The following is a 24,336-nucleotide window of genomic DNA, read 5'->3' on the forward strand; positions in this document are numbered from 1 at the left end:
CCCATGTGCCGCACCGTCGGCTCGATGCCACTGCCACTGTTCCAGCAGCTGCCATCCCCGACAGATCCCCTGGGGTCCTCGCTGGGAAACCAGCCGCGAATGCACCCAGCGCTCCTGTCCCGCTCCCCCAGCTCCCACCTCCTCCTCCTTGGGCGCCCGATCGCCCACCCGTGCCGCTGCCCGCTGCCTCTCCGCTCCCACCCGCTAATGCGGCTGCCTCTTCTCCAGCATCGGGCCGAGGCTGCTGCTGTCAAGTCAATGAGGAGAGAGCTTTGAAATCTCCGTTTTTTTTTTTAGAAGCTGCAAGGTGGAAAAACCATTGCAGGTTCTCAGGGCTGCTGGAGACGGGAGAAGGGCAGAGGGAGAGGTGTCTTTGGGAGACAGTTTTCGTTGCGAGGAGTTGTGCTCCCCAGACTCAGCCCCAGTGTTTTAGGGCCCTGTAAGTGCTGAGCTCCCTGTGGGATCCCAGCTCTGAGACCCCTGAGCTCCCCGTGGGATCCTGGCTCTGCAACCCCTGAGCTGCCTCTGGGATCCCAGCTCTGAGACCCCTGAGCTCCCAGCGGGATCCCAGCTCTGAGACCCCTGAGCTCCCAGTGGGATCCCGGCTCTGAGACCCCTGAGCTCCCAGTGGGATCCCGGCTCTGAGACCCCTGAGCTCCCAGTGGGATCCCAGCTCTGAGACCCCTGAGCCCTCCGTGGGATCCCAGCTCTGAGACCCCTGAGCTCCCAGTGGGATCCCAGCTCTGCGACCCTTGAGCTCCCAGTGGGATCCCAGCTCTGAGACCCCTGAGCTCCCAGTGGGATCCCAGCACTGTGACCCACTGGAGAGGCGAGTTTTCCCCAGAGTTTTGTATGTTCTGGTCACAGTTTCAAGCCCCTGTGTGAGGAGCTGCGTGTGTTGCTCCAGCCTGGCCCACCAGCTGTGTGGCGTGGGGCTCAGCGTGCTCATCACCGACACATCACACGGGAGGAGTTTTCTGGGTAAAATGTTGTTATTTTTGCCATCGTAGCCAAATATTTTTGTCCATCATTTAACACTCAATTACAAGCATTTCAGAGAGGAGGTGATGGACACCACACAGCATTTGCTATAATACAGAGCTGAAGTCAGGGCTGCTGGGTCCGAGCGGTCACGTTGGCCCGTGGCGAGGAAGGGGCAGCGGGCAGGTGGCTACGACGGGCTCTGCCTTGTCTTTACCACAGCTCATGCTGCGAAAGCCGGCTGCTCCCTGCACACCAGCCATCGTGCTGTCTAAATACCTGCAACGTCATGGTCAGATGTACTCTGTGCTCCCCCTTCATCAATTTGCTTTTGTTATTTTCCTTCCTCAAAGCACAAAGCACTTTAGATTTAAAATGTAGAGTTTAAATCTAGCTCAAATCAGATTTAAATTTGAATTTCCATCAAGTTAGAAGTTGTTTCTAAACAGCACGATTATTTGATTAGCAGATTGCTTTTATCCTACCTGCTCATCCATGCAATGAAATGCAGAGGAGTGAATTGTGGTCAAAACAACTCCCCTGTTTAAGCCGCAGAGGCAGCAGTGGAAAGTTTAATTTAATTAGTGTGATACTCCGAGATGTAACCTAATCACATTAAGTATAGATCAACGTGCTCTCATTTAAGCTTTCCAGGCTTCAGAAAACAGAGGCCCATCGTCTCTCACTCATCTTTAATCCAGGGAGAAGCAGAATTTTCCAAGGAAAAGGCACCAGCAAGGCTCATGGAGAGCTTGTCCCTGTGCTTGTTTCAGCCAATTTCTCCCCAAAGGAAGGTAATAAATTAGCAATAGCTCCCACCCCCTGTGCGGCACCGTTGTTCCTGGGGAGAAAGCAGCCAGGAAAAGCACCTTTTGTCCCTCTCCAATGGCCTCAGCGTTGCCTTACTTGGTACGTGGTCCCACAGAAGTGCTGGCACCACCAACCACCTGAACCTCCCTGGGTTCCTGGTGGCCCCTGCCAGCCAAGAGGCAGTGCCTTGCATTTTGTTTCAGTTTGTGGCCAGCTGTGGTATGGTGATCAAGGCCATCAGCAGTGAAAGCCAGGGCAGCTGCCCCAGGCATATCCTATACCATAAACCTCCCATTCACTATAAATTGGGAAGCTTGCTGAGATCGGCATCCCAAGGGCCGAGTCAACTCCCAGTGACTGCAGATGGGAGCTGTGACCCCCACCAGCGGCACCCAGAGCTGCCCCGGCTGGATTCCCACGGTCCCCAGGATGCTTCTGGGATCCATCTGCATCAGCGATCACCCACCCCCAGGCAAGCTGGCCCTGTTGCTGCAGTTCGGTAACATTTGCGCTGCCGCCACCTCTGTTAACAGGGTATTTAGTGAGCAAATAAACAGTGAAAAGCAAATAATGTACGAGGAAATAGGCTTCTCTACAACGGATGTGGTACAGGCATTCTGCTGGCCTCTGGGCCAGCGGTGAAGCACGGAAGGTGCCAAATTCTGATTAATCCTGAGTCCAGAGTGGTGAAGTACAGAAGGGGTTGAATTCTGATTAATCCTGAGTCCAGAGCTCCCTCCTCTTCCCCTGGCAGATGATGGCAGGGGGGAGCCATCGGGATGGATGGTTCCTGCCTTCAGGGCCACCGAGCACCAGCACAGAGTGAAAGGCAGAGGACATGGAGGACTCAGCCCAGCTCCTGGCGTGGTGGCAGAGCGGTGCCCAGGGCTGCGGGGCTGGGAATCGGTAACAGGCTGGGAACTTCCCTGCTCTCTGTGCCGGGACTGAGTCCCTTCCCAAGCGTTGGCAGCGAGGGCCAGCCGGGGCTGTGGCGGTGGCCGGTGGCGGCGTGCGGGCGTGCAGCATGGCCGGGCGCTGCTGCCCTCACGTTAATGCGGTTTGTAGTTATTGGAAACTGGACTGCGGAGGAGCTGGGATCCTGTTTCTATGGAAATGTCCTGGAACAGCAAACGAGGGAACAGAAACACAGAAGATACATGACCGGGAGCTGCCAGGCAGGGCTTTCTCTGAAGGGGTTGTGGTTTTGACAGGAGGCATCTCCAGGGCTCCTGTAAGAGGTCTTCTCGTTCTTGTCGCCTCCCCGGTGTAGAAGAGCCCACAGGAGCGCACCTGGATGGCACGTGGCTGCCAGGACGTTGTCACTTCGCACCTCCGTGAACTCCCAGAGCTTCCAAACCCCCGTACGATGCCGGACACTGCGCGGCTGCGCCCTCCCCAGAGCAGCCCCGTATGGGGGACACACCGAGGGCTCACCCCATCCCCGGTGCCGTGTCACCCCGCCCTGCGTGTCACCACCCCGGGGCACCTCAGCCCCGGGTCTGGGGGAGCTGGGGCCTCGCTGGGGTGTGCCCCAGCTGGGGGGTGCCTGGTGGTGGTGAGCCCCTGGAGCTGGGGGGCCGACTGTGGCCCCCCTTGAGGGGCCGGGCCTGGTTGGGGTCCCGGTTCAGGCCCCCCCCGAGGGTCCGTGCCCGGTTGGGGCCCCCCGTCGGTGGCCTGGGTCGCCCCCCGAGGGCCGCGCGTTGCCCGGGGGTGCCCGTGGCCCGTCCCCCGGCGGCGCGGGCGGATTGGCGGCGGCGGCGGAGATGGCCCCACCCCGGCGGGCGCGGCCCGGTGGGCGGTGCGGCCCGGTGGGCCCGGCCCGGCCCCCGGAGCGGAGCGGCTCGGCCCCGCCGCCAGTCTGCCGGCGCTGCGGAGCGGAGGAGCGCGGCCATGGCGGCGGCCCCGGCGGGTAGGGCTGGGCGGCGGGCCGGGGCCAGGGCCGGGGGCGGCGGGGCCGGGCCGGGCCGGGCCGCACTAACGGGCCTGTCCCCCTTCTCCCCACAGAGGCGGAGACCCGGCAGCGGCTGCTGCGAACCGTCAAGAAGGAGGTGGGTGCGGGACCGCGGCGGCGGCCCCCGCGGGAGCAGCCCCGTGTACCCCCGGTCCCCTGTCACGGCTCGGTGACCCCCGGCCCGCGGGGGTGGGCGTCTGCGGCGGGACCCTCCCCGGCCCCGGGCTCGCCTGCCCGCAGCTTCCCGCTGGCTCCGGCCGGTGCTGCTGCAGCGAATTTAACAGTGTGTGTGTGTCCTCTCCCCCTCCCCGCAAAAACCCCCAGCCCCGAGCGCGGCTCCGGGTCGGAGCGCGGTGCCGCCCGGGCGGCGTGGGCCCCGGCTGCCGGGAGCGCGGCTGCCCGGTGCCCGGGTGGCGGAGGAGCGTCCCTGCAGCACCGCGGGGTTTGGCACCCCCGTGTCCCGTGGTGTTTGAAAATCAGCTCTCGCTGGTGCAGAGCCGCTCTCACCGGTTGTGATTTTCCTCAGGGAAAAAGCGGTGAGTCCCGGTGCTGCTACGGTGGAACCGGGTGCTGGGAGCCCGGCACGGCCGGGGCTGAGCGCGGCAGCCAGCCAGGGACACGGGGGACATGCACCTCTGTGTGCCTGTGTCCAGTGCAAGGCGATGGCATCTCACATCTGCTCGCTCTGGTCTGTCTTCTCGGGCACCTTTAACTCTCTGTCAGTTTATACTGTGTTTTATGCTGAGCTGCCTCAAGCTCCTTCTATCTTAATGTTCATAACATGCGTAGCATTAACGCAGTGAGCTGGTGGTAGATGCGGATGGGGAGCTCAGAGTCCCACGGCTCTGCCACGTACTTCGTGTGTTGCTCGTGCGTGGAGGTGGGCTGCGTGGGCCACTCTGAGCCACCCCTCTGTGGCTGCTGAGTCTGAAGCGGCTGAATGTCATGGGACGTTGTGCAGGGGAACCTGGACCTGCTCTGCCGTGTGGTGGAGCGCTGGATCGCTGGGAGCTGTTGTCATCTTCTGCCTGTGGTCTGTCCCCACAGGTCACCTCTCCTGGGATTTTGGAGCGTGTGACATGTGACGTTTTGTTTCTTCTCAGCAAGGGTCATTAGCCATTGGAACTGGCTGCCCAGGGAGGTGGTGGAGTCACCATCTCTGGAGGGGTTTAAGAAAAGACTGGACATGGCACTTAGTGCCCTGGTCTAGTTGACATGGTGGTGTCAGGGCGATGGTTGGACTTGATGATCCCGGAGGTCTCGTCCAACCTCATTGATTCTGTGATTTTGTTTCTGATTTTACAAGCATTTGATACCCAGTTTATGGGCTCTGGAAAGTGGAATGTCCCTGCTGGGACACTGCCTGGAGTAGGGTGAACAAGACCCTTGGGTGGTGGGTCTGGGGAGGGTGACAGTGCAGTGTGTTTGGCTGTTCATCCAGACCACTTCCCAGCTGTAATCCTGTGCCGGGTGTGGTGGTAAGGAATACTACTTGTTGCCTTGGCAACAGCTATTAAACCAGAAAAAGGGTATGACATTTATTTAGCGTCGTGGATAAAGCTGACATCTCATGATTACCGTCTGTCTGCGACTCCTTCCTGAGTGGAGAGAGACAAAACAGCAGACTGCGCGTCGACTGCCGCTGCGGGGTGGGAGGCGAGGGTTGCCCGTCGGCGTGCCGGCTAGACTGCTCGGCCAGCGGACAGGACCTTCCTTCCAGGGGCTGCCGTGGCCTCCGTGGGCTGTCACTGCACGTGAGCATCTTCCCTGCTGGGGTTTCTACCGGGCTTCTCTCCCTTTGCTCTTCCTCCGGGGGCTGCGTGCTTGAGGAAAGTGCAGCTTGTGCCTCGGTGGGGAGAGCTGAGGGTTGTGACGTGCCCTTCTGCTGGCTTTCGGTAAAATAAACATGTTGTACAAGGATCTGGTGACTGCAAGTGAAGGTGAAGAGTGCATTGAAGGAGAGGTGGGGAATGGGGAAGGCCCTTCTGCCCTGGTGAAATGCCACCAGCCAGCGCGTCATGGTGCCGTGACGTGGGCGTTTGGCACAGTCCCGTATCTCTCCAGCAGCTCTTTAGCAAGGGCAGAGCTGACACAGAGCAGAGATGTTTTTCTGGTGGTCTCACCGCTCTGGGCCCTGCCTTGGGACGCTGGTGCAGGTGTGGGTTCTTTGCCCGTGCAGGCACTGGGTGGTCGCACCGTCCTTTGGGTTTCTCCCAGCTTGGTGTGCGCTGGAAGCAGCGAGAGCTGGCAGGGCCTTGGTCCAGCGAGGTGGGGCTGGCTGCACAGCCACCCAGACCCCTGCTCTGCGCTCCCACCTGGGCCGTGCTCTGCTAAGATTTAAAAAAACCTGGGGAGACATGATCCCATGGGTGGTCTAGTTAATTATTTAGCAACATCCCTGAAATTGGGAGCTGGTGGGGCGTTCTTTTGCCTGTTACTCCGTGCTCATTAGGCCTGTTTTGCTCACGCTTTTGTTTTTTCTTCCTCCCCTCGACTGACTTCAGGGTAAGTCAGGAGCTTGTGCAGACTCCAAGGAGTAGTAGAAAGGGCCAACTGCAGAAATCTTTTTTTTTTTTTCCCCACTTCTGGAATTTTTACCTTTCGCAAAACTGCCTGTTCTCACTTCATTAGACCACGTTTGGTTTTGCTTCAGCCACGGCTCTGTGTGATCTGCTGGGTGGGCTCCACTGAGGCTGGGGACAGCCAGGGATCGTACATGGGAAGCCGCGCCACGTCTGCCCTAGTGTGATAACTGAATGAATAAAATATTGTGAAGACAAGGTCTGACGAGAGAAGGTAGATAAACAGTAAATCGAAATTACCCAAAGCACCGCAGTGAGCAAATGGACTTCGATATTTGGTCGTTGCCATGGTTAATGCATTTTCATTTTTCAGAAGTCCTGCTCTGCAGTACATTTACAGGGTGAAATGAGTTATGCTATCACCATCTTTTTTTTTTTTTTTGCACCCCGTATGGTCATAATAAATCAAACTAATCCTGAAAGCTGCAAAATTGACTATTTGTCAGCAGACTGCAAGGGAAGGAGTGGAAGTATGACTTTCTGCGGAGCCCTGTTTCCTGGTATGCAGGATAAGAAGCACAACCCAATCTTCTCTGATTCTTTTAGAGCTTTTATCAGATGGAATGAGGCTGCTTTAAAAACCCAGAACCTGAAATATCCAGGTTTAAAGGGGTGTTGGATTTTCAGCTCAAAGTACTCTTCTCACAACCCGTGCTCCTCCCCTTCTTTTGCAAGTTTCATTTTTAATAGAGGAGAACCCTGTGGTATGTTTTTGGCTGCCGCCAGGTAATTACATTGCATACAAGGATAGATGGGAAGCGGGTGTTCCCCGTGATACGCAGGCTGCCCTGCGCCTGGAAAATGGGTGTGTGAAAAGCTGAATGGAATATGGAAGTAAACAGTTGTCTTGCTTATTCTTCTGCAAAAACTAAGAGTATATTTAACTTGCCACTCAGCAAGTAGCTTTAAGTCCTGTCCTTGGCAATAGCTGCTGTGCTGAACATTTTGCTGCCTGTTCTTAGAGTTTTTTTTAAATACTGCTGTTGATTGACCACAGCCTGCTCGCTTGCTGATGTCCCACGGTCTCCTATGCACTATATTGTTTATTTTTTAATAGCTGGGATGGTTGCCACTATGTAGCTGTTGACTAATTCCATCATCAGATGTCACAGGGCCAACAGTCGGTCTCCTTCCTCCCACCCTTTACATGCAGTGCCCCCGCTCCGCAGCCACGTTGCCTAGTTCGTGGCTAATTAACGCAGAGGGACTGGTAAGAGCGATGTTTTTGCAGCTTGGATTTGTTTTTCTTGAGTGTATACATGTACTTGTAGTTCCAAAATATCAGATTGCGGGTGTCAGTGCCAGCTACTTCATTCTGAATCGGTAGAGAATTGTAAATTAATTTAATGTTATTAGGATTTGAAAAATTAATGTTGATAGCTTTAAATGTTCTCAAGGCCAATTTAAAAAAAAGAAGGCCTTTGTGTAGCTGTCAAAACTGCTCAGGCAAAATGAAGATGAGGATGATAAGCTGCAGGTTTGTAATGAAAGCCGCTGTCTGCAGAGGGACCTTCTGATGTCTCTCAAGCACCCTGGTCAGCCTTTTTCAAATGTTCCTGTATCAAAAGTAAACAGACGGCTTTAATGCAGCGTTTCTCGATTGCCTGCATCAATCTCTTCTGAAAAGGGTATTGCTAATCGCTGGGGACCATTTTCTCTCCTTTTGAAGATAAAAGCAGTGGTGTGCAGAAGTGCTCTCGTACTCCAGAAACCCTTGGCTTGATCTTTCCTACCCAGAAGAGGTTTCGTGCTGCTTCGCTCCTTCCTTCATCTTCCTTCTCGGCGTTCAGGGAGACGAGATCTGTCTGCCAGAGGAGCCTCCTTCCTCCCCACCCAGCCTCTCCTCTCTGCTGCCAAAATGCCATCCTCTTCTCCGTGTGGCGTCCTGGCCGTTGCCGTGGAAATACCTGGTTCTGCCCAGGTTCAGGACTTCAGAGCCCTTCAGGGCTGGAAGTTGCACCTGGTTTCAGCGCAGATAGTGTCAGTCTTTGCCATGTTTGCTAACTGAATCCAAAACGCTTGTCAACACGACATTTAGCACCTCGGAAAACAGCAGCTTTGTGGTGTGGTGGGTGCGGAACAAAACAGGGCAATAAAGCTTTGAGATCAGGCGTTGAAAACAGAGAAATGACTCAAGTTTCTTCTGAAACGTTGCAGCGTCTTTATGGAGCATCTCACAGCTAGCGGTACCAGCAGTGCCGACAGATGGCACGGAGACTTGCGTTTGACAAGCACTACAGGAACAGAACCAGCTATAACATGATCTCGAGTGATCTTAAATTAGTGTTATGTGTGGATTTTTGGCCAAAAGCTGCTGCCCTGTGAAGAAAGTCTGGTGCAAAATACTGTCAGCCAATATCCATCGCTGGGATCATTCCTGTTTCCCCCAGGGTACAATGTTGCATGATGGACCCTTCCATTTAATGTCTTTTTGATTTCTTTTCCAGCAAACTGTCCAAATATTCAGAGTTTATATGCATTAACACCTTCCTCCTCCTTACCCCCCAAGGAGACTCAGCCCAGTTCCCGACCATGAGTTCCTGGGGCAGGTCTGCTGGCTGGCCTGGAAATCCCACGTGTGTCACATGGATGATGCCCCAGCTGCAGAAGGGGCTCTGTTTTATTTAGTAAGCAGTGATAAATAATTAAATAAGACTTTTAGAAAAGCCAAAGGTCTCGGTTGGTAGGATTGAGATCAATGTTTCTGTGGCAGCAAGAATATGGAGCTGCCAAACGGCTTTAAGGGCAAGTGCATGGTGCCATCAGAGCTGTCCCCGTGCTGTCCCCCCGCAGTGTGAGGGGTCTGTGCTCTCTGTTGGTCCATGAAATGGCTGGCAAGAGTCCTTGAAGGCTCTGGGTATAAATAGCGCATGCACTCCGAAGCCGGCAGTATTGTAACTGATTGGAGCACAGTTAATTGGAATTATTTAACGATCAGCTAGTAAACTCTTAGATAAGTGACAGAGCTTGGCTGCAACTTGTGATGGTGCTGGGAAAGTCTGTCTGGCACCTGCTCTTGGAATAATCAGGGCGTTTGTTGCTGGAAAGATAAGAAACTCGCACCATTTTGATAATGTGAATTTTATGAGCAAATCTGCTAAAAAAGGATGTTGTAGCAACAAGACAGGCAATAGGCAGACGTTTCATTTTCAGATGAGAAGATAAATCTGGTTTGTGAGAGGTATTGGACTGAGCGGTTCCGTTTTAGCTGAGGAGGTGGCTCGTAGCTGCAGCACACTGGGGTGTACTGGTTTTTCTGGCTGCCATCCCCAGCACGCTGTGCCCCGCAGGGACTGCTGTGGGCACCGGAGGGGACGGTCCAGCCGCAGAGGACTTGGGGTTTGGGGTAATGTCTTTGTGTCCTAGAGCTGAGCAGAGGTTCCCCACTTGCTTTGTGTCGGGTGCTGAACCACCTTTGGTCCAAGCCAACCTGAGAGCCGGAGACAAAAACCAGCCGTGCATTTCTGTGAGAGATGCCAGCTGGGCAACCTGGTGGCAAAGCCCTGCAGTGTGACGGCCGGAGCTGCGGTGCAGGGGAATTGTGTTTGTCCTTGTGAGTGCAAACATGCCTGGGATCGTCTTAACATTGCATCTGCTTCACAGAGTCATCCTGTAGCATTTTATAATACCTGAGCAGTGATAATACCGCAGCGCTGCGTGGACAAGTCGTGCACAGTGAAGGGGAAATGGTTTCCTGGGGAGCTTAACCAGAGCTTATTCCTGGAAAGAGACCTTGATTCGGAGAAGCAATTAAAGAAGCGCTCAGATTGCATCAAGGAGTGCCCACATGCACTTGTTGCACCAAAACTAACATGTAAAATGGGGTTTTTAAGTGCTAGAGTTAACTTCCAAATACATAATCAAAGCAACACTTGGAGGCTGCAGTGAGAATGAGAAGACACCAGCTCACAAAAGAATTTGAAAAGTGAACGTACAAAAGCAAACCAAGTTTAAAGCCTATATCAGCAGTGTGGGGGTGGGTTTTTTGATAATTTTTGGTTTAGTTTTGGGTTTTTTGGAAGGGGCTGCCCAGGGAGGTGGGGGAGTCACCATCTCTGGAGGGGTTTAAGAAAAGCCTGGACATGGCACTTAGTGCCCTGGTCTAGTTGCCATGGTTGTGTCAGGGCAATGGTTGGACTCGATGAGCCCAGAGGGCTCTTCCAACCTGAGTGATTCTGTGATTCTGTGAAATGCCTTGATAACCAGCGAAAGGCTTTGGGTGAAGCATGGCAGGGAGAATTGTGACTGTAAACACCAATGAATAATCTAGAGTACAGGTTGTATGGTGACTTGCCTGGAAAAATCCAGCCAGGTAAAACAGAGTTGTGAGTCAATATTGCCTTAGACTAATTAAACGCAGAGTTATTGGTTTGCTCCTGATCTCTGCACCTTGGTGGTTATTGCTGTAATATTTGGCTTGCTCCCCCAATGTAAATGACAGCTGGGACTGGGTACGGTTGTGAAGCTCTGTTATGGGAAAACTGGACTTTGAGATGAAGCGTAACCCTGGGAATTCTGTAGCAGACACATCTAAGCCTGCAGCCCTCACAGGGGTCTGGGGGCTGCTGGATCCATAAGCCTGTCTTCTGTTGTAGTTTTGGAGCTGCAGTAGATGCTGCTGAGTCTGGGTGGACACCTTGTTGTGGGGTGTCCCTGTGGCCCTGCTCTCCCAGAGCAGGGGGGCTTGTCCTGTGCTCACAGCCGGAGCCAGGAGGAGGGTTTCATTGCTGTGGGACACTTTATGATATTCCTCTCGAGTTTACCTACAGCTAAATTATTAGTTGCTGTTTTAATTTCCTTTCTAACAAAAGAAGAGCAAACATCTCATTTTCCTTAGACTGGCTGTAGATGAAGAGTGGGCAGCTTCATCTGTTGAGATTGTTCTGGCTACAATATGAGGATTAGCATTAAAATGCTGGAATGCAGCAGATCTAGAGGCTGTTCCAAGCCTCCTCTGTGGAGCGAGCCAAATGTGGGTTAGCTGACGGTCCCCGCGGTGCCCCAACCCGCTGTCCTCTCCGGAGGGGCTGCGGGAGCAGCGTGGTGGGTGGCAGCGGCTGCTGCGGTGTCGGTGATCCTGGATGGGTCTGGGTGGGAAAGTCCTTTGGGATCTGCAGACAGCAGCGTGGCAGAGCCTGTCAGGAGGTTTGGGGGTCTCCGGGCTGGAGCTGTCCTGCAGACGCCAGCCGTGTCTGTTTATGGGCTAATGTGAGATGGGTTTGTTTGAAGAGTTTCTTGATGTAACACTTGTTTTCTGTCACAAGACCGTATCTCTCTGGCCCCTGCCTCTTGGGGCTTTCTGTTTATTGTATGGCTGCTCCCGTCCTGCTCTAGCCCCTCACGTCAGGTGAGTGCCCTGGGCATTGCAACAAGCTGTTAGAGGCAATTGGGAAAGTCCAAGAGCAGAGGAGGTTTCCTTACAGACACGGAGCCAGCAGAGCATCTCGTGCCCGCTCCACCGCAGGGCCCCTCGCTCTGGTTCAGCGTTTTCTCTAACTGTGCATCTGTTCGACAGGTGAAGCAGATCATGGAGGAGGCGGTGACGAGGAAGTTTGTGCATGAGGACAGCAGCCACATCATCTCCTTCTGCGGTGAGTCTCTGGGGTGGGCTGCTGACGTGAGCTGGGGGCTGGAGCACGCTCTTGGCGTTGGGCTGTCCCTGCCCGGCGTTGGGGCTGCTGTACGTGTGTGTCCCTGAGGGAGGGATGTTGGCAGTGTATACAGTTACTTAGGAAATACTAGAAATAATCTTTTTTTTTTAATTCCCTTGAGAATTGATTCAACAGAAAGTCTGTTAAGTCCAAATATTGCTTTGCTGTTACAGAATAGGGATTTATGGAAAGGAGTCTTCAGTCTGCATGAGTGCAGGAGCAGAGAGGCTGGAGGTGCTAAAGAATTTTAAATGGAGCTTGTGGAAGATGGGCTGTGATGTTGTGCAGGTTTTCTGGCAGCTGTGCTTTTCACTTAACCTGCTTTTTTCACCTATTTTTTTTTTCTATTGGTGTGACAATTTCGTAGATGTGGAAGTGTTTCAGAATGGATCCATCAAAATCTTGGCAAAGCGTTTTCTAAAAATCTCCCTGAAGAGCTGTTGGCTTTTGCCTGCGGTACGTGCTGAGGGGGCTCTGGGCCAGGGCTGTGGAGCGGAGATCCAGGAGGAGGATTTGTATCTCAGAGGTAGCGTGGAGCAGAAGAGAGCAGCCTTGTTCCTGCTGGCACGTGTCATGAGTTTGAGGCCAGGTCTCAGCACCCTGCCCGGTGCAGGGCTCATCATGGCAGCACATCCCGGGAGGGGCGTGCGGGGCAGCCTGCCAGCTCCCGTGGAGCGGCACAGTTGGTGGCAGCCCCAGCCGTGACTGCGATGCTGCACGGGGCCTTGGCTGAGCAGGTTTTTGTGAAGGGCAAAGCAATAAACACCGCTGTCATCTTGTGGCTCAGCCCTGGGACCGAAGCTGCCAGGGAACTTCTCTGCAGTCTACAACTACCTGGAGGGAGGTTGTAGCAGAGTGGGAGTCGGCCTCTTCTCCCAGGCAACCAGCGATAGGACAAGAGGACACAGCCTCAGGCTTGGCCAGGGGAGGGTCAGGTTGGACATGAGGAAGCATTTCTTCTCAGCAAGGGTCATTAGCCATTGGAAGGGGCTGCCCAGGGAGGTGGTGGAGTCACCATCTCTGGAGGGGTTTAAGAAAAGCCTGGCCATGGCACTTAGTGCCCTGGTCTCGTTGCCATGGTGGTGTCAGGGCAATGGTTGGACTCGATGATCCCAGAGGGCTCTTCCAACCTCATTGATTCTGTGATTCTGCTGCTCTACGCCGACACCACGAGCCCTGGCTTCCAGGTGAGGGGCTGGCAGCCTGCGCCCGTTTGGAGCCTGATCTCCTTGCTGTCTGTTGCTCTCAGCAGAGATGTTTGCTGAGATACACCCGGGCTGGGGCTGTGTGGCTGCTGAGCGAATGCCGCAGGCGTTTACAAATAGCTGAAGGGCAGCTCACTAATTTGGAGGCTGGGAAGCAAATGACAGACGTGGTGACAACTCGCTTGGGAAGAAGCTGCTCCAAGGAGGCTCGTGCAGCACTGTCACTGCTGAGTGAGACTGTAGCATCCACAGACACAGAAAGAGGAGGGAGCTGTGAGGTCTCCTTTTCTGCTTTGGAGAGCAAAGAGCCTGCCTTCTTCCTTTCCTCCTGGCCCCTCGCATAAAAGACGTGCAGATGCTTGTTTCAGGCCTGTGTGCCTTTGTAGGCTGTCGACCGAACGGCATCGAAAGAGCAGAGCAGGCTGCAAGGTGTGACTCATTCTCTGCTTTTCTGTGCAGCACGAGGCTTCGCAGCCTGGGATTATTTATAGCCTCCTGCGACACGGAGCTGAGGCATCCAGGCACGAAGGGCTCGTTGGTTCCTTCTGGCTTCTTAATGATGCTGCTGCACTTTCACTGGCTTCTGGTGCCTACACCTTCTGGTCTGGCTGCTGCTGCTCTCTCATTTGAATGGTGTGTGCACCTTCGTCCGTGTTGTGGCTCTCTGTGAGCTGGGTGAGCTTATAAATAACCTCATTCCCTGGCAAGCAGAGCGTGATGCGGGCTGGCTCTGGCTAGGCAGAGCTGCCCTTTTCTCCGGGCAGAGCCGCCCCCCTCGCCGAGCCCTCCTCGCCGAGCCCTCCTCACCGAGCCCTCCTCGTCCGCTGCACACCCAGTGTACCGCAAACCCCTTCTGATGAAACCAGTGGTCTGGCAGGAAAGGGCAGCTGCCCCCAGGCGCCCTGTTTTGCCTGCGAGGGAAGGGTTTGAGGCAGACAAACACGAGTTGGCATCTGTCATGTTCACGCTGCCCTGGGAGGCTGATGGGGAGCCAGCAGCGGGGCTGGGGGCCTGCGTGAGCCGAGGGGTTTGTTGTCTGCATCGGTGCTGAAGCTGCCTTTGTGCTCAGCCCCTGAGTGGTTTGAGTTGAGCCACACCAGAGCACTCCCAGCATCTCAGAAACACTTCGAGTCTTTTGCCAAGAATCAGGACTCCCACCTTGCCTGGGTGTAGCTGCACAGAGCCCCTGCACCGTGGGTCTCTGCTGCAGGTTATATCCTTAGGGATGGGGTGAATCTCTTCACAGTGCCTGTTTGCAGTGGTGACAGTAAGTGATGAACTGGGCTCAAAAAATCATAAGGTTAGAAAAGAAACTACCATTACCCCTGGATTTAGCAAGGACCTGGTGCACTCAGTTTATGTGCTCAAGCTTCTGAGCCCTTGGGAGAGCACAGGGAGAGTTTTTCCAATGGAGACCGCACATTTGCGTGTAGTTTTGTCAGAGGAGTAGTGTTTTGGAGAGCTTCAGGCTACGGCGTTGAGGACAGATGCTGGTGACTGCTCCATCCTGCAGGAGCGTGGTTGGAGGCTTTTCAGCAGTCCGGGTGTTCTCCTTTGTGCTGCTCCCAGGCTGGCAGGGAGGTGTGATGCGCTGGCCATGACAGGAGCAAAGCGATCTGCTGCCGTCCTGCGTGAGCTCTTGCTTGTCTGCTGGAAGTTTGGCGTGGAACTGACGGCACATCGAGCATCTGGTGCCCAAGAGGTTGGCTTTCAGGAGGGCCCAAACGTGTTGCTTTTCTGCTGCTAGCACAGGGCGTGTCTCATGGCACCTCAGATGCCACACACCCACCCTGCCTGCTCGGCGGTGAGCTCGGGCATGGCACTAAGCAGGGCAGAGGTAGCGAGAGCATCTCTCAGCCCTGGGAGCTGATGTTGATGGGTCTGCATTAAATATCTGCTAAACGTCTCCGTAGAGTTGTTCAGCTGTAGGAAAAAAATAACCTTTCCAAACGAGAGGCGAATCAGCGTCTGCTGGGCTGCCGCAGGGACGGCTCGGCGCGGCTGGCTCTGCAGCGTCGGCTCCTGGGCAAGGAGGGTGCCGCAGCCAGCAAGCTGCTTGTCAGCCGCAGATCAATAGCCTGCAGAGCTGTGGGCCCGTGTAATTTTCCAGTGCTTTGATCAGCCTGTTTAATAAGTCTGTGTTTGACACTAGACATCCATCCTGCGCCCTCCCAGGGGACGCCGGCAACCAGACTGCCGGTGCAGCGTGGGGACTTCACTGCCGAGTACCAGCTGTAAGGAGCCAGCTGCGTCACCCCTGAGCTGGGAGGGTCTCCGCAGCCAGACTGAGCTGCTGGCATTGCCTGTGGTTTAGCCACAGGTTCTCTATTGCCTTTAGGTTTTTCAGGAAAATGTTTGTGTGAACGCTGAGATCTTCTGTGAAAAAACTGCCCCATTTCCTCTGCTGCTTTAGAAACCCTCAGTGCGCCTGTTGCACTCCCAAGCTTTCTCCTCCTCACTTGGACCATCCCAGCACAGGGGGCCAGGGCCAAAGTCTCCTGTTCCTGTCCCGCAGACTGGGCTGAAGGGAAAACTTCAGTGAGTTGTTTGGTTTCCCTATAATCTGCAAGAAACCTGCGAGGAGAATGTCAGCCTGTTTGTCTGCACAGCACAGCAGTTATCCTGCCTGGAGAAGATGCAGCGTGCTTGCTTGTTAGTTGTCGCATGTCTGATGAGTTCGTTTTCCTGGAGGCCGGGTGGGGATGTTCCCTGCCTTAAAATGTATTGTCTGAGGAGTTTACATCCCATCCTTCCATCTAGCCCATGGGTTAGTGATGGTGGCTGGACTGATGAGCACACTGGAGAGAAGGGAGAGGGACCCACGCCTGGTGACGCTGCCCTCCCCAGTGACGCTGCAAAAGCCTGCTCTCTGTCCCAGGCTCGGCTGGGGCTGCTGGCCCCGTCAACAACTGGGCCACCTGAGATGGTTTCAGACCTGTTTAGCCGGGGGAGCACAGATGCTGAAATGGTGCCTCCGTATAGTCAGCAGAACTGATGTCTGCAGGCAGAAAGCTGCACCACCGCCTGCTGCTTTGGGGCAGGTGACATCTGGGTTCCCTCATCTCCTCTCTGCTTAGCCAGGAATAGGACATGGCACTGGTTTCCTCTTGGGAAACGTTTCTACTGTGGAGTAAGGTCATGGGTACAGCAGGAGACCGGCTGTTGTGGCGTGAGCTCCGAGTTCTGCCGCTTCAGTAAGGACTTTGCTCTGTTGCAGCTGCCGTGGAAGCCTGTGTCCTGTACGGCTTGAAGCGGAGGGCGGCAGGATTCCTGCGCAGCAACAAGATAGCAGCGCTCTTCATGAAGGTGGGCAAGAGCTTTCCCCTGGCAGAGGAACTTTGCAAGAAGGTGCAAGACCTGGAGCAGCTCATAGAGAATGCGTAAGGCACTCGTGTTTCGGTGGGGGGATGTAGCGTGGGCATGGCTGTGGATCTCAGTGTCCAACTCGAGCCTCTGCAGGAGGAGCTGCTCTTTCAGTGGAGCAGAGCCCTGTCCTGGGGTTCTCATAGCTTGAGTGGACTGGTTGCCTTTCCAGGAGACTGGGATTTGTGGCTGTGGTTTAAGCTAGAATGATTAAGTTCTCATTTCCTCTGCCCCTTGTTTCACGCTTCAAGGACAGCTAAGCGTGTTTGCTCCTGATCTGTCACAGTTTATGGACCAGTGCACTAAGCCAACTGGAACCAAATCTGATCTGCCTCCATGTGCAGGGCTTGAACCTGCAGTAATTCAACTTCTGTTTGTGAGTGGCTTGCTCATCCTTGGGCAGGAACCAGGGAGATGGATGGAGCAGCTACCTGGGGGCAGGAATCTTTGTGCTGTCCTAAGATAAGCTGCTTTGCTTGTGAACTGCTGTCCTCAGGCACCACTGGAAAAGGTGTGTGGGTTGGAGGACTCTGCTGAGGCAGAGGCTTGTGCTGGGGCGCCTTTACAGTGGGAAACCCATTTACTGAAGTCAGTTTTCAAATGCAGATGTGGGCTTTCTGGAGTAGGGGGTGGAACAGATGAAGGGAGCAGCCTCCAGAGCCCTGTCCCCACGCGGTTCCCTGGGCATACCTGGGCCACCACAGTCGGCACCACTGAAACCCCGGCCTCGTGTCCCATGAGATGCCACGAGTGCCCTGGGCTCCTGCAGTGCTCAGCGATGAGCCACTGATGTTGTTGTCTTTTGCCTTGTACCTCTACAGACGAAATCAAGTCCAGGGCATCCCGGAGAATGTGCGCAAGATGCCGAAGCTGCCCAACCTGTCTCCTCAAGCCATCAAGCACCTCTGGATCCGCACAGCCCTCTTTGAAAAGGTCTTGGATAAAATTGTGCATTACTTGGTAGAGAACAGCAGGTGAGTCCTGGCCCAGACCAACCGTCTGCATGTCCCAACTCGCTATCTGCCCCTTCCAGTGGTCCTGGGGGTGTTGCTGGCTGAGCTGTGTCCAAGTGGGCCAGAGAAGTCCCTGGATGGGACAGGCCGGTTGTGTTGCTCTGTGCCCAGCACAGGGACTCTGGCTGATTCCCTGCTGCTGGTGGCCACTGTACAGTCCCTAAAATAGAGACAGGCTACGCTTGCTGTGCTGAGGGCTGGGTTGTTGGGGACTGGATCGTCCTTGTCTTCTGAAAACTACATGCTGGGGTGTCCTGTTCTGGGGAGGTGTCACCTCCAGTCTTGGGGATGTTTGGTTAGGAGATGGTGATGCTTGCCATGTGCTGCAGGAGGGCGTCTGTTCCACAGGAATTTCACTGCTAGCAGAAACAGCCTGTCAAGGGCTTCCTGCCCTCACCATACAGAAAGAGAAGGGCATTACAGTGATTTAAAACCACTGTCTCTATCATCTTGCAGTCCCAGAGGCTGAAATGCTACAGCATTCTGCTCTCTTTTATTTCTTCTAGTAAGTACTATGAGAAGGAAGCTCTCCTGATGGATCCTGTGGATGGGCCCATCCTTGCATCTTTATTGGGTAACACTTTCCTCTTACCCTGCTTTGATAGCTTGCTTTCCAAACCTGCGTTCCCAGTTCTGTGATCTGGGGTGTGAAATGCAGTTGTTTTCTAGTAAGAACTACAGAAAACTTAACAGCCCAGGACAGGTGCTCTGTGGAGCGCTTACAAAGACCACACAATGTGCAGCTGCTGAGCAGTGCACAGAGATGGAGAGCTGCAAGGCTGAGCTCGAGGGTTTCCTTTCAGTGATACTGATGGGCATTAACGAGGGCTGATGGGAAGCAGCGCGGTGCTGCAGCGCAGGGCTCGGCACGGACGTGACCAGCCAGGCCGTGGGTTATTGCTCACTGCCAGGAGCCCTCTGGATTCTTTGCTGCTGTTACACACTGCAGCAATGTGTGCTGAGCCTGGTCCTTGCTGCCTGCCATCCTGCCAGCCCTGCTCTGAGGTGCTGGGCTCTGGGGATCTGAGAGGTGACCACGGTCACCAGAACACCACCTGTGATGACTTCCTCATGTTTGTGATTTTCTTCTCGGTGCAGTGGGCCCCTGTGCACTGGAGTACACAAAGATGAAGACCGCTGACCACTTCTGGACGGACCCCTCAGCTGATGAGCTGGTTCAGAGGCACCGGATCCACAGCTCGCACTGTCGCCAGGACTCGCCCACCAAGCGCCCGGCGCTCTGTGTGAGTGGGGGACGGCCAGGGAGGGACAGCCCCTCACAGCGCTCCTCCTGGGGGGCACAGGCAGCTCCCCAGGGCTGGCTCCCTCTCTTTGAGAAGGGCTGGGAAACCCTCTGAGGAGAGAAGGTAGAAAAGTGCAGTTACGTGAAGTCTTCAAGCCAGAAGTGCTGGGAATGTGGGCCGTGGAGGCTGCAGGCGTGGTGGACTAACGCAGCACTGGGGTCTCTGCCCTTGAGAACATCATGTATGAACGAAAACCAAAGGCAGCTGAAGTCTGTTTGGTTTGTTGCAAACAAAGCACACTCCTGGGGCTTCTCTAAGTAAAGAATCGAGCTTGGCCAGAGCCAGGAATCCTCTTAGAGGACACAAAGGGAAAGATTTCTAGTAGTGACTTTCTTAAGTGTGTAAGTGAGGAGGGAATGAGCTTTCAAGAGAAGCTTTCTGAAAGCAAGGGGTGTCTGTGTTCACCTCACGTTTGTAGGTGGATCTCTTCCAGATTCAGAAGAGGCATTCGAGTGGCAGTATGGACGACCGGCCATCGCTGTCTGCCAGGGACTACGTGGAGTCGCTGCACCAGAATTCCCGAGCCACGCTCCTCTACGGCAAGAACAACGTCCTGGTGCAGCCGGTAAGTACCAGCTGGGGCATCTGGGCTTTAAAATACTGCTCTGCTCCCTGCCACGTAACTCTGTCCCAAGTTGCTCTTTGATGGAGAAAAGCACAGGCTCATTTTTAGTCTGGGAAGGCAGTGACTGGGCTGCGTTTGTTGAGGTCCTGGTGATGTGGATCCTCCCAGAGGAACAGAAGAGCTCTGCTTCTCTCTGGGCAGAAACAGCTCCTCACCAGTGCTTCTGGTGTCTTCCAGCCCGCTCTCACCAGCTCGCTCTCTCCCTGCATTTCTCTTCTCAAGCGAGACGACATGGAGGCGATCCCGGGATACCTGTCCCTGCACCAGACTGCCGACATCATGGCGCTGAAGTGGACTCCCAACCAGCTGATGAACGGCTCTGTGGGGGACCTGGACTACGAGAAGAGGTGACTGGCTCCGAGTGTGCCCTAGCGTGGGGCAGAGGGGGGGCAAATGTTCCCCAGGCTCAGAGTGTGGGTCTGGTGTCCGAGGCCATCAGTGAGTTTTCCCACTGGCTGCAGAGCAAAACAATCGTCCTTGAGTCTGTAACAGGGGAGGGGATGAGGTGGTGGGAGAGGTGGGCTGCAGGAGGCAGTGTGAGATGCTGTGCTATTGCCTGTCTCTGCTGGGAAGTGTCCAGCAAGGGAACTGGGAGGTGCCGGGTCTGGAAGGCACAAAGTGGTTTCATGTGTTGCCCTCAGGGATTTTCTCAGGAGAATGCCCTCTCTGCACGCTACACAGCGCTTTCAGGTTTATCGTGGGTGTTTTAATCTGGGAACTGAGGAGCTCATGAACAGGGAAGAGTATCTGCAGAGAGAGGGGACATGAGTGGTTCCCAGATGGCCATGCCTCGGGGACAGCGTGTGCCGGTTTGTGGTGCTGTCTCGGCGCAGTCTCCTACGTGCAGGTGTTCAAAGTCCCGTGGATTTGACAGAGTCCCTGGAGCTTGTTCCTCGAGGGGCCTGAGGTCTGCTGGTTTGCTCGGCAGGGTGCATTGCCATGCCCTTTAGCCTGGGGTCGCCTCACGGGCTGCTGGCGTTTCTCTTGATCACTGCCATCCTTTAACAAACTACAGAACCACACCGGGTCCCAATTTGCCTGAGAAACGAAACGAAACAAAACAAGCAGAATCCCTTTCCACCAGCAAATGCTTCAGGAAAGCTGAGTGTTTAGGATTTGACCTAGGGTAAAGATCTTCTTCAGCAAAACTTGTTCTCAGTTTTGTTCATTCTCAGTTGTAGTTTTTGGGGTTTGTTTACCTGTGTTCTTTTCATCTCCCCTTTCTTCTTGGCCCCTGGGCCGTTCTGTTTTGCCTGGTACTCTCCCCCTAAAACGCTGTCTTCATCTCTACGCTACTTTTCTGAGTTCTTAACTTGGGCATCAGCCTGAGCTCTAAAACTTCCCAGTGTCAAGACGTGACCAAAGACGAGAGGAGTCAGATGACGAAGTAAGTATCAATCTACGAGGAGTGACTCTTACACACCCGTTCCCGTCCTTAACTGCCTTCGTGAGCCATTTTATAACGCCTCTATTTTAAGTGCTATTTTTGTGAAGTGGGAGATGATGCTGCTCAGAATCTGGAAATTTGCTTTGTGGCGAAGAAGTAGGATGTTACTGGACGCTGGCTCTGCACAGAAATGAAACCCTGTGTGAGGCCACGTGTCTCCTGGCCAGGTCCCCTCCCCTGGCTCCCTCCTGGCGTCTGCCTGACCCTCTGCCCTGCCTGGTGACCAGCAGCTCTCCTGCGTTCTCTAGATTTGCTCGGGCACCTGGTGGTGCCTGTGCTAAGGGAGGGGGAGCAGCTGGGACCAAATCTATTTTCAGCTTTGAAAAAACCCACAAATCACAAGGGTTTATTTCCCCCTCCCGTGGGGACAGGAGCTCAGCAGAGTGGCAGCTCAAGCTCGGACTGCACTACACGTTCCCTTGGGGCTCCGGGGCTGCCCCTGCCAGGTTCATGGGGTTCTCCCAGCACCGCAGCAGGGCGAGGACTCCTTTCCAGGGTGCTGAGGGGACTGCTCAGCTCCGCAGGGCTCCACGTCCCTCCCTGCAGTGGCCAGGATCCACGGGCACGTTGTCCATGTCTGGGAACGATGTGAGGGTAGAGAAACAGCCCGGGGCAGGTGAGACTGGGCTTGCCCTGGTTGAGCTGTAGTGGCCAGGACAATTACTGGTTCTGGAGGGATGTTGTCACTGACTCGGGCTGGCTTTGTGGCAGTCACGCTGCTGCTGGGACCTCATCCTTTCTGTAGCTTCCCCTGGCGCCAGGATAGCTGGAGGCAGGATCTGGGGCTGATGTGAGCAGAAGCAGAGCCTCTCGCATCCCTGGAGCTCACGACTTCCTCTCTTTCTCTGTTCCAGCGTGTACTGGGACTATGCCATGACTATTCGCCTGGAGGAGATTGTCTATCTGCACTGTCACCAGCAAGGTAAGGCCAGAGTCAGGGGCTGCTGGAGGCTGTTATCACTCTGACATTTGCTTCAGTAGGTCTCTGGGGAGTGCCCATGTGGGAATGTTTTGATTCAGCTCCAGGGCAGGTGTCCAGAGCTCTGGGTGGTCACTGCTATGCCCGTGCATCTGGGAAGACCTTTAAAGCAGCTCCTGGCTGTGGTGCTTGGCTGGGGAGCGCTCCCTGCAGAGCCACGCTCTGTGGTTTCCCAGGGTGTGATCTCCCAGGCCAGCCTTCTCCAGGGCCCCAGCCTTGTCATGGACTTAGGGAAGAATCCAAACAAGGAAGAAATTCTTTGTTTTGCACACCAAGAAGACAATTCCCTGAGCTTTCTTGCCTGTCCTCTGCATTTTTGACTGGTGATGTTTCCCTCATTCACGTGTGTCTTCTCTCTGCTGTCACTGTTGCTAATAGTAGGCAGCGGTGGAACGGTCGTCTTGGTGAGCCAGGATGGGATTCAGAGGCCCCCGCTGCGGTTCCCCAGAGGAGGGCACTTACTGCAGTTCCTGTCCTGCCTGGAGAACGGCCTCCTGCCCCATGGGCAGCTGGATCCACCGCTCTGGTCGCAGCGGGGAAAGGTAGGCACCCCCAAACTGGGCTTGTTCCTCAGCCCGTGGCACTGCGGGTTCTCGCTGGTGTTCCCATGTGGAGTGTCTCGGAGCAGAGCGACCACGCTGGCCCTCGTGGCTGAGCGTGGGGCAGCTTGTGAAGAGCAGTTTTGTTCACCCAGGGGAAGGTGTTTCCCAAGCTGAGGAAGCGAAGTCCCCAGGGCTCCTCCGAGTCTGCGTCTGACAAGGAAGATGACGAAGCCACAGATTACGTGTTCAGAATAATCTACCCAGGGACACAGTCTGAGTTCGGTGAGTGCGTCGGCAGGGAGGGTTTTGGTGGGTCATCATGGGGTGTGTGAGCACCAACAGGCACGTGGCAAATCGTGCCAGGAGATGGGCTTTGCCTGTAACAGCATGGCCTTTTGTTCCACACCCTGTATGAGTTGGGGGTTTATTTTTTTGTTTTACCCTTTCACTTGCTCCTGAGCCCTTCGTTTCTGCAGCTGCACAACAGGCCGTGACTGCCTTAATGATCGAGAGAAAAATTCTTGCACACAATTTCAGTAGTAAAGTTCGCTTTGGTTGTGTCCTTGGGGGGTCACTTCTCACCATCACAAGTCTCCAGGGCTGAGTCTTTCGCTGTCGCCAGGCCAGAGTGCAATAGAAGACCTGTGGAGTGCTTTTAAAAAGCTGTGAAATTTGGTCAAACACTTGTTCCTCTAGTTTTGAGGCTAGAAGGGGGCAATCACACCTCCTGTGACTCCTCGGTGACATCAGTTAAGATTATACTTAGTTCTCCCTGCCTTTAGCTGACTAACACGATTCAGTGAGTCAGATAAAAATCTGACTGAGGCTAAAATAGCAGATGGAGATGCTCCTTTCTGTAGCTTCCTTTTGATCTACCCCTTAAAATTCCGTGCTGGGGGGCAAATTTTCTGTGAAACAAAAATTGCTGCCATCTCCTCAGCTGGCATCATCAAAGTCAGTGCTGTTCCTGTGGACCGTCCCGGGGGTGGGTGCAACTGCTTCAGTTCTTTCTTCTCTCCAGATTCTCCTCCTTTCTCCCCTTTCATCCGTGCCCTTGTCCTCTCTCTGTGTCTCTAGTTACCATTCATGGTAATTTTCATCCATTCCTTGCGTCTGTGGTGTCCGTCACTGCTGTGAGAGGGAAGATGGCGAGGACTGCAGCTGCAAGCAAGACCGTGGTGATCCCTAAACGGTTTCTGAGCGTCCCCGTCACGTCCCGACCTCCCCTTGCCACCCTGGGGGCCACTTGGCGTCAGTGTCACGCGGCTGTCGTTTGTGGCTGGTGCTACTGCTTGCCTGTGTTGTCACTTGGCAGTTCCTGCAGAGCTGTCCCCTGTCGCTGCTGGCCGTCATGGACCCGTGAGCACCTCCTCAGTGTGAGGGAAAGGGAAGAGGCTTTAATCGGAATATTTCAACATTTTTCTTGCCAGTATCAGTTCCTCGATACCACAAGTAGGGAGAGTCAGTGAGAGCAAGGGTGAGTGAGGAAGCCCTCTCCCAGCTGGAAGATGGACCTTCTACCACAATTTAATTTCCAAGGAGGAGCAAATAGGATTATTCTTCATTAATCTTCTTCTGCATCCCACTCTTCATGATGGCCTTCCCCTAGGGAGGCCCAGGGCAGCAGGGCAGGGCTGCTCCCCTTGCGCTGGCTCTGCGCCGGGCCGGTTTGCGGGGCAGGACCTGAGCAGGAGCCGAGGCCGTTGCAATAACACTTCTGAGTTTAGCAGGGATTTAGCAAGTGACAACACGAAGAGCTACTTGCTCCCGCTGTCCCTCTCAACTTCATCAAAGCCTTTATCTCCTGTCTTGTGATTTGGATGCTCCCATCTTTCCCTGAATCTGGGATGGGATCCTGATGTTTGAGAGATGGGGGCTTTTCC

At 54.6% G+C, this 24,336-nt stretch overlaps 1 protein-coding gene across 3 annotated transcripts in view; it reads left to right on the plus strand.

The window, feature by feature from the left end:
- The first annotated feature begins 3,681 nt into the window (after positions 1-3,681).
- SGSM1 (small G protein signaling modulator 1) overlaps positions 3,682-24,336 on the plus strand; it is a 30,168-nt gene continuing 9,513 nt past the window's right edge. For 2 of the 3 annotated variants that reach the window (XM_068412474.1, XM_068412475.1), the window contains exons 1-12: positions 3,682-3,700; positions 3,796-3,839; positions 11,840-11,915; positions 16,398-16,560; positions 17,365-17,517; positions 18,063-18,130; positions 18,655-18,800; positions 19,294-19,425; positions 19,708-19,832; positions 21,787-21,854; positions 22,290-22,453; positions 22,606-22,735. In XM_068412474.1, the coding sequence (XP_068268575.1) occupies positions 3,682-3,700; positions 3,796-3,839; positions 11,840-11,915; positions 16,398-16,560; positions 17,365-17,517; positions 18,063-18,130; positions 18,655-18,800; positions 19,294-19,425; positions 19,708-19,832; positions 21,787-21,854; positions 22,290-22,453; positions 22,606-22,735 (1,288 nt within the window). Of the gene's footprint in view, positions 3,701-3,795; positions 3,840-11,839; positions 11,916-16,397; positions 16,561-17,364; positions 17,518-18,062; positions 18,131-18,654; positions 18,801-19,293; positions 19,426-19,707; positions 19,833-21,786; positions 21,855-22,289; positions 22,454-22,605; positions 22,736-23,530; positions 23,711-24,336 lie in introns of all 3 variants that reach the window. The other variant, XM_068412473.1, reaches the window with a different exon arrangement.

The sequence above is a fragment of the Nyctibius grandis genome, chromosome 14, assembly GCF_013368605.1.
Source record: "Nyctibius grandis isolate bNycGra1 chromosome 14, bNycGra1.pri, whole genome shotgun sequence".
In the NCBI taxonomy this organism is placed as follows: domain Eukaryota; kingdom Metazoa; phylum Chordata; class Aves; order Nyctibiiformes; family Nyctibiidae; genus Nyctibius; species Nyctibius grandis.